At 33.9% G+C, this 9,647-nt stretch overlaps 1 protein-coding gene across 4 annotated transcripts in view; it reads right to left on the reverse strand.

Annotated features, from left to right (window-relative positions):
* Positions 1–9,647, reverse strand: part of LOC106461691 (calcium/calmodulin-dependent 3',5'-cyclic nucleotide phosphodiesterase 1-like) — a 51,005-nt gene that overhangs the window by 23,167 nt on the left and 18,191 nt on the right. For all 4 annotated transcript variants that reach the window (XM_013921539.2, XM_022388708.1, XM_013921538.2 and 1 more), the window contains 2 exons: positions 1,559–1,738; positions 285–351 (listed from right to left, as the gene is read on the reverse strand). In XM_013921539.2, the coding sequence (XP_013776993.1) occupies positions 285–351; positions 1,559–1,738 (247 nt within the window). The remainder of the gene's footprint in view (positions 1–284; positions 352–1,558; positions 1,739–9,647) is intronic.

Below are 9,647 nucleotides of genomic sequence, written 5' to 3' on the forward strand. Positions count from 1 at the left end.
ATAAGTTGTTCGGGTTTTTTTCATAAAAAAAAGCAACATTAATCTCTTGACGACCTAATACTTTCAGAATCATGAAATCAGAATCAAGTTTTTTAACTTTCTTCATATTAAAATTGATTATCTATTTCCCTACCATATTTTGATATGCAAGCAAATGAGGCCATATTGCACTACAACAGTCTAGATTGAACCAAATAAATATAATTTATTAACAATGTTATAATCACTTTCGTCTGTGATTTTTTTTTTTAAGCACAAAATTCCACTGTCGGAGTTTAACTTGCCTTAAGATGTTTGGTAATGTTGTTTGGTATCTGCATCACGGCTGGAGTGCAAATCCGTCTGTATATCCTGTAGATTTTCGTACCATAAGATATATTAGAACTTATATATAAAGAGAAAATGTCGACATAGTAAAGTTATTGAAATTTAGGTTATTGTTCGGTGATAGCCATTGACATATACAAGTTATTATTTAAAGTACGAGATATTATAGAGTATTAGCTATGTCTTTGAACACTAAATTTGTAGAATTATGTCAAACCGATGAAAGTTTTGTACGTTTACAGCAATGTAATCGGGCAGTTAAAATATTCTATAAATTTTATTGGGTTGTTCCGAGACCTTTGTCAAAAGATGGGGAAAATAGGATAATGTATTAAATATTGCGCTTAAGATATTCATATTTTAGGTCCTCCCACTAGCGTCAGATTGAGGCTAATTTCACACGGTGGATGTCGTTTGGCATTGGAATGCTGGGATATATTCCATTTTCTCTTAGGGGCAACATTTCCTGGCCTGATAGGTGAGAACAGCTTCTTCCTAATTCTAGATTTTAATATTTACTTTCATAGGAACAAATCGAATACTGTTTTATTTTTATGTAAGCCTTAGTATAAGTGAGGTTTGTAGTAAAGTTACAAAATTGCTTTTCGAAAAATGAAGAAATTGGTGGAATTTTTCTTTAGAAAATTGATTTGCAGAATAAACTAAGTGTTCTTGAAGTGTATTATACCTATTGCAGTTGAGGAACAAAACATAATATTATTACATGGCTTCTTCGTCATACTTACATGAGTATATTGTGAAGTAGTTGAGATTTGAATTTCTGTGTAAATGATACGTCTACGTCATATTGGTGCATCGTTTCCATTATCTTAATGATCACCACAATCTTAAGAAACTCACATTCAAAATAGATAATCTACTTTCACTTTCTTGTTTGTTGGCTATTAAACACAAAGCTACACAATGAGCTATCTGTGCTTGCATTTTCTATAACTCAGAGTGTTATCATTAATTTATTACATTCTGTAAGAAGTTATCAAATCAAATATGTAAACGTTGTTGAACTATACCTGTTTTGATTAATTTCAGCTTTAAAAAGTTTGTAACTATGATAAACTAATAAAATCACTGTACAGGTTTTTTTAAAATCTAGATCAAATTTAAACACGTAATTCTACTAAACAAAAGTTTATCAAAATATTTAAAAAGATGTGCAGCTAAGAAACTAATTCTAGAGATATAATTTGGTTGATAGATAGAATACACGTACTTATCGACCATAATACCCGCTCGAATTGCATTGGCTACAGATCTGAAACGAGGCTTGTCGTCTCCTCGCCTCCTTTGTGCCGTGGCATGTCGAGTAAAAGTAGTAGCCAACCAGTCACGCACTTCATCAGGCACAGCATCAGGCTGAACTTCTGACAAATCATCTTCATCCACGAGTTGTCTGTGAAGTGAAAAGAAAAAGTCTATACCTATTATTGCTAGATCACGTGGTTTAGGCATATATCTGTTATTACTAGATCATGTGGTTTAGGTATATATCTGTTATTACTAGATCATGTGGTTTAGGCATATTTCTATTATTATTAGATCATGTGGTTTAGGCATATATCTATTATTACTAGATCACGTGATTTAGGCATATATCTATTATTATTAGATCATGTGGTTTAGACATATATCTATTATTACTAGATCATGTGGTTTAGACATATATCTATTATTACTAGATCACGTGGTTTAGACATATATCTATTATTACTAGATCATGTGGTTTAGACAAACCACTATTTAGAATTCCTTCAATATTACTTTTGTGCACTAGTACTTTTATGTAAATTACACAAATTTGACATTTTTTACATTTTACACACTTGGTGAAGTATAATAAGCATTCCTGTTTCAAAACACGGTATGTTCTAAAGATTGAGAACTTTGTTCCTAGATAATATTCTAAATAAATCATTTATTGAAATTATTTTGACTGCCTTTATATTTCACAACTTGAAAATAGAAGCAACCGTATTGTCACGGAAGCGTTCCTAATGTGATATTTTTTCCCACTGAGTAACGCGTTATCGTAATCAGAAAACACTTAAAATTACGAATAATAAATCATTGTGTTTGTTTGTTTTTTTCGGAAAAAGTACTGGGTAATTAATGAAGTTCATTGTTTAATGAAGAACATAACAGAGATCTATTGCGATGTTTTATCACCTACACTAATAATTTCAAACTTGTTTGTTTTTCTCGGAAAATGTACTGGGTAATTGATGAAGTTCATTGTTTAATGAAGAACATAACAGATCTCTATTGCGATGTTTTATCACCCACACTAATAATTTCAAACAGTGTCAGCCTTTACCCTTACTGCTGAACTACCGAGGGTAGTTAATTTGGAATAGGCAAAGCATAAACATATCAAATATTTCGGGATGGCATTAAACTAAAGCACATGAAGAATAAACCATTTTCAAGTAACTATATTTGCTTAAGTTTAATTTAAATAGTGATTTACTAATATGCTCTCATTTTAATCAATTAACTGTTATATTATATATGGAAAATGTTTATTGTTATACAAATATTTATATTGAGTTTTTGAAAATAAAGTCTTTCAGTTTATTATTGTACTAAATCTGTCAATAAGTGATAACGATTTTATATTACCTTTTACGAGAGATTGATTTTGTTTTTTGTATCCTTGTAGTAGAAGCGCTTGCAAAGCATGAATATTCACATAATTCTATATTCAAAATTATTTCCTTATCAAGTGGGTTGTTTCAAAATTATAGGAATTTAAATAGGAAACAGTTTTGTTTAACACGCCACGTTTGGCTTAAGTTGCTGGTTGTCATAGTAATATGCAAAAGTAGGAGATACTTGAACTATGCAAAGAAAATTGTGTGCTTTCTAACTCTCAGTTTTAGATGAAAGAGCTAAAATATACACTGCAACACCCGTACTTTTTAACACACACAGACATATATATATATATATATATATATATCGTTCCTAAACACATATATAACGTCCAAACATTTGTGTCGAACCATACTGATATATTTCCTTTAAAGTAGGATATACAGGAAGTTGAACTTTTTTTCTTCACAATTTTTTGGACTTTCAAATATATTTAATAAATTATCTATAAAACAAGGAATTAAGACCTAGACCAGTGACAATATTTTACAATTTATTAATCCAGCAGTGTATTACTTCCGGTAATGATGTCCAACCTACGAAAGGAGCAGTCCAACATACACATTTAATAAAACTACAAAAACAAAAACGGAAGTATAAAAGTTAAACTGAGCAGTGAAAACAAACAAAAAATCTAGATTGTGATTTAACTCACGAAAATTATAATAATAATGAAATTAAGCTAGAATACTCCAAACCAAAAAAGAAAAAGGAACATTCTCAACACACACATGCACCCAAAAATATCAAAATGACAATAACAATAATAGAGAACTGCTTCTCACTCACAGATAACTGTGTAATCGTGTGAGTAGTAGCACGTTACTTACACATATATGTTATATATATATACACACAAACCAAATGAACATAATATAGCTTTCACATGACCATACGGGTGAAAGAACCAGGGAACGTCATTACTAAAGTAAAATGAAACACACACACACACATCCAATAAAATAATTCATAAAAAAACTGTTAAGCATTCTCTCTTTGACACTCTCTCAAAAGTGTGGAAAGCAGAGGGAACACTAAATTAAAACGAAAATACAAAACATACAAAACAAATTGTGGTAAGTTAAATATATACGAAAACATTTCAGGCTTCGCTGCCTCACTAATTCTACCAACAGAGTTTCCAATGTTATCATTGCCTTTCATTTGATGGCCATGGATGCCTCAAGCTCTGCTCGAGTTCTCAGGTGCTAGACGTTCTTCTCGTATCTTCATGGAAGAGTGGCCATTTTTCTAAGCCAAAGCCAATCTTCTTTACAATTGTATAGCACCCAAACCTCTGACCACTTTTTGATCACCTTAGGTGGCTTGAAAGATACCACAATGCTTGGTTCCTTCTGAAGTATCTCCTGTGGTCACTTCCTTTGTGGTGTCTGAAATACTATGGAAGTATTGGTCTTATGCAACCGTCTAGCATGTCCAACCTATGAGGTAGAGGTTCCCTCATTTATGACAAGAACTGTTGTTTGAGCCATCAGGCCCATCTGCAATGCCTTCACATTGGTCTTTGTTTCTGAAGTTTTCCCGGTCATCAATGCCAACATTGAAGCCTTGCTGGAACCCACTCCACCTCTATATTTTCAAGATTTGGATGTCCCTCAAAATGTACCTAGTGCCAGAAAGCTCTTTGTTTGCTTGGATGTGTAGTGGTCTCATTGTAGTAGTGCTGCATCCTACAATGGTACAAGTTACCACATCTCATCACTCCTCTATCTTCACCTCTCTGTGTGACATCAATTACAATACTGCTTGTAGCTTAGGCTCGTCCAGCTGTGATGATGTCGAGTCTGATGATCTAACACTGGGGACATCCCGTAACTTTCCAGTGACATTTGGGCCTTCATCATCCAATGTGGGCAGATTGACCCTTGTAGACATTAGTGCTAACCCAGTCACTAATTTGGCAAACTCTCCCAAGTCATACAAATTAGCAAGCAACACGTCTTCTCCATGGGCTCACTAAGTGTAAATATTAGTCTGGAACGTTTTTGACTGCACTTTCAATCTGCATTTTCATGCTTCAAAATTATATTTTATTTTGATAAACCTTTACGAAAATATTCAGTAAAACTTTTCATTATTAAAACAATCTGCACGACTGAAAATATTTCTACCACGAGCAAATAAAACACTATAAGTTAGAAATACAGTTAATAATATCTTTTTAATATCTTTATTTGGTTCATATATTCCAGGATTGAAAGTTAAAATCAAGGAGTGTAAAAGTTTGATCAATTCTTGTACATCTATAGCCACTGGTTGAAGAGCAGGGTAAGATGCAAAAGCACTTCTAACCAACTAAAGATAATAAAAAAATACCAGTATTTCGAATCTGATGTTCCTTTTATTGGATTTGATATATTATTATGCTCGAGGAGATAACTCCCTTTTTATATATCTATATATATTTACATATATATCTATTTATATATTTCACATTTTGGATATATAAGTTATCATATCTAAACTATTACCTTACCATTTCACTCATTTTGTAATATTTCAACTTGATCAAATTAAATTATACTTGCACTATACTTACAAGAAGCACAAAGTAAAATTGTTTTAGAATCATCAGGAAACTTGTTTTTCTTGAAAACTCCAAGTAAAATGTTCTTTCACCATAGTGTGAGTCTTTTTTGTTATTGTTGTCTCCTCCATGAAAAATTCACTACTTGTAGAATATCTCAATGTCAAAATTGAAACATTCCCTCAGTATTCATGAAAATAAAAGATGCATTGTATTTTCAAATAACACTTTCCAAGTTATTCATCACAGTTACCCTCATCTTAATCCATTCTTAACGTCTAAATCGAATTTGTAGCCATGTTATCATTATTATTCTTCATTTTGTCTTCCTATTATTACTATTCGCTATTTGTGGTTGCTTCGTCTGTATTAATTTGTTTAAAACATCTATATAGGACTCTGTGTATTATTTTCAACAAGTGTTTAATGCCACGCACGCGTGTTTGTTTTAATAAGTATAGCCTATCTGCATATGCCGACATTACACCTCATCGAGTGCTCTAGTAGTTAATACAGAATACAGTTGCCTCAGGATAATGTTGAATTTTCTTAGTGAAGCTACCTCCGTAGCGACGATTGTATCATCTAGGAGCAGTCAAAATAATTTTTATTTCAGGTCTCATTAAATAATCACCATCAAAATTTGGATAAAGTATGACTTTTTAAATAAAAATATATTTATCAAGGTTAAAATTCATGTTGTTACTACTGTACTCCAATACACGCTTAGGGAAAACTGAGCTCTTTCATTAGTCATGGATCTGGTGTTTTTTACACGAAGAAAAATCTAGTGAGTACCAGATAGTATGCTCTTCAGAGTTCACCACTAGTCTACCAGCTAGATTTTCAGACTGATTTTCTCAAAACATCAGATGACATTTTGCATTAGAAAATTGACTTAGTCTTCACTATGAATGCAAGAATTATAACACCTTTTCAATACTATGGTCATCTTAAGTGATAATAATAAAGTGATAATTCTGCAATGTAGTATATAAATCGCATCTCCATAGCACTCAAAGCTTTGAAAGTAAGAAACAACACTTCCAGTCAATGATCATTCAGTAATCGAGTAGCAGGAACAAAATATTGTTCATACATACTGCTGGGCATTACTACCCAATAGCTCAGAAAGCAAGGAACAGCTTGCTTTCAAACATTTTTTGTGAACTAATGATTGTCTTGCTTTATTGGTCAAGCAGTAAATCTACAACATAGGGCATAAACTGTGTTTTCAATACTTTTCCACAGCTTGAAAATCAAGGGGTCGAGGTGTCCTTTCAGTCAGAAATTTTTCAACCACCTAACCATTCTATCTTTGATGATCAATACCACCCATATTGATTGGAAGGCCAATGTGAGGTTTTCTTCTGCTGGTCGAAGCTGGTAGTTAATTCCATTTCCAGGAGCTCCTCATCTGGTTCAAAGACCTCCAGATGAGTCTCTGTAATTTCCTTTCCCTCTCTAGGTCAATCAGTAAATCTCAAGAACGTGTCTTTGTCTTCCTCCGGCTCAGTGGATTTCTCTCCAGACTTCTGGTTAGCGAGTGCACCAAAGATTGATCTATGATTTATGGATGTAGCTTATCTACGTTTTCCATGTGCTTTCACGCATCTCGTCCCTGCTGTAGCTCATACATTAGAGGTTCGATTTATTAGAGTATGAGGTATGGACCAATCCAGCAAGATCAAAGTTTCCTTCATGTATCTGTCACATACAGTCTTGGCCAAAATGTTAACATATTGTTCTATATTGATGTTATTTTCTACATGCGTGGAGTACTTATTGAGTAAATGCCTGAGTAATAACAACGAAGGTAGCGTATGATTTGACATACATGTAAGAGTTATTGTTCTTGTCTGTATAAGTTGTTTTGAGCATTTGTTTCTCAAACACACATACAAACCTGTTTTGTATAGAAGGATGTGCTTTGAATTTGGTTTTCCTGAAACAGTTTAATGCTCTATTCAGACAATTTCTCTGTACTTGGTGTAGAGTCATGCCTCGTCACATTCCAGAAGTTATAGGGTGTCAAATTGTTCGACTGTCCTAAAATGGTCTGAACAAGTGGACATTACCAAAACAGTAGGGTACCCCCAGTGTACTGAATCCAGAATTTTCAAATGTCATCGGACTACAGGAGCTAATTGTGTTTTGATCAGGTTAACACGTCAAGGTAAAAATAATTCTTGCAACATCCTACGACAGGTATGGCATGAACACACTCATTCCAGGGTATCCAGAAGAACTGATCAAACAAAGATATTTTGCAAGAAGGGCTATCTGCAAACCAATATTAACCAGAATTCACCGCCGTAATTGTTTTACTTGGGCAAGATAGCACGCCAACGTACAGTTACAACACTGCAAACATGTCATATTTTCAGATGGGTCCTGCTTCCATCTTGTTAAAAATGATGGTGGGATTCATGTTCGTCATTTATATGGAGAACAAATAAAAGAAGACTGCCTTTCGCACAAAAACACACAGAAAGTGATGCAGTACATGTTTTGGCAGCTATTCATCATGGTGGAAAACTGCTCTTCATATCTTCCAGAGAAACGTCAATGGTGCCTCCAATAGGCATCACATGGAGACGATATTTCTACAGTATTCTTGGGCAAGGTTTGGCAATAACTTTGTTTTCCAGGATGGCAATGCCCTTACCTACAGTGGGCATATTGTACAGGATTATCTCGACCAGGAGGATGTTACAAGATTGCCATGTCCAGTACCTTCTCCAGATGTTAATCCCATTGAGAACATGTTAGGCAGAAATTGCTATCCACGACCCTAAAACAGCTACTGTAGCTGAGCCTTTCAGTGACCAGTTGGGATGAAGTCACAGTGTATTACATCAGTAACTTCATCGACAACATTCTATGTCACCTTGTGAAGGTTAGTAGGATGAGGAGGACCAGCTAAGTACTGAATGTTTAATATGAACTGACATATGGGCACAGACGCCATTTATAATAATTTCATGTTATATTTTGTCATTACACATGTTTAGTAAGGCTTTGTTGTGATAGGTGAAATGCTGTATTACACATCTTTCTACAGATGTCTGATAAAACTATTTGCTATTCTAGTAAATCGTTCATGATGTCCATAGAACCTGTCTCTTTATACAAATTACACGTGTAGCTACTTAATAGATCATGTATTTTCAGTTTGACAGCATTAAGTTTATTTTTATTCCATCTTAATAATTATGATGTTATTTGTTATAAAATATGCAAACATTTTGGCTAAGACTTTACCACAACCAACTCCAGTCAGTGCAATGGAACATCCATTCTTTCACAGTACGATCACAACACTCTTTCTTTCGACATGCCACCTACTCAAGTTGTTGTTGAATAAAATCATGTGAATCAGCACTGAAGCACTTATTGTGGTGGAGAATTGTAAATCACACGCACAAAAAGTAACAATTCCCATCCAAACATAAACAGGCTGTCCACTAAGCTTGCTCATATCTGCTACATTGTCTGATATGCCATCATCATATATATAACAAGTATTTGTCTCAAATGGTTCTATAAGTATTAATAGACTTTGAAGCATCCACTTGACAGTTTATATTACTCATTCTGCCAAACATCAGACTAGGGGTGATAAGATGAAGTGTGAATCTTTATTACACCTAACAATTTAAACAACTCAGTAAATAGTTGGCTTTTGAAGTTGGCCTACTGTTATATGTGGATTTCTTCCATTGCCCTGACTGATGCTTTCCAACAACAATTCAGTCTTGGCGTGGATAATCAAGCACTGGAGCATTCACCAAAACAAGCTATAGGGATCAGAATGCTTTATCACATTCATCACTATATAAAAATGCACTTCCACTTTTGAGAGAGGTGAGGATGGAGTTACTATCTTTCAGAAGCTAACTGCAAATTATCAATAATATGATCTGAAATAAAAGCTGAAGTTCATGATTCACTACAGGTAAAAGCTATTTTCTTAACACAGCTATATTAGCCGAGTCCACTAAGTGTCCATCTTACCACAGAATATGACTGAGGAACTCTGCTTTGGTTTGCATGAGTGAACATTATTTATGATATCTAGTTTACAACGTCCCTTCCCTTT

Source organism: Limulus polyphemus, unplaced genomic scaffold, assembly GCF_000517525.1.
Source record: "Limulus polyphemus unplaced genomic scaffold, Limulus_polyphemus-2.1.2 Scaffold1011, whole genome shotgun sequence".
NCBI lineage: Eukaryota > Metazoa > Arthropoda > Merostomata > Xiphosura > Limulidae > Limulus > Limulus polyphemus.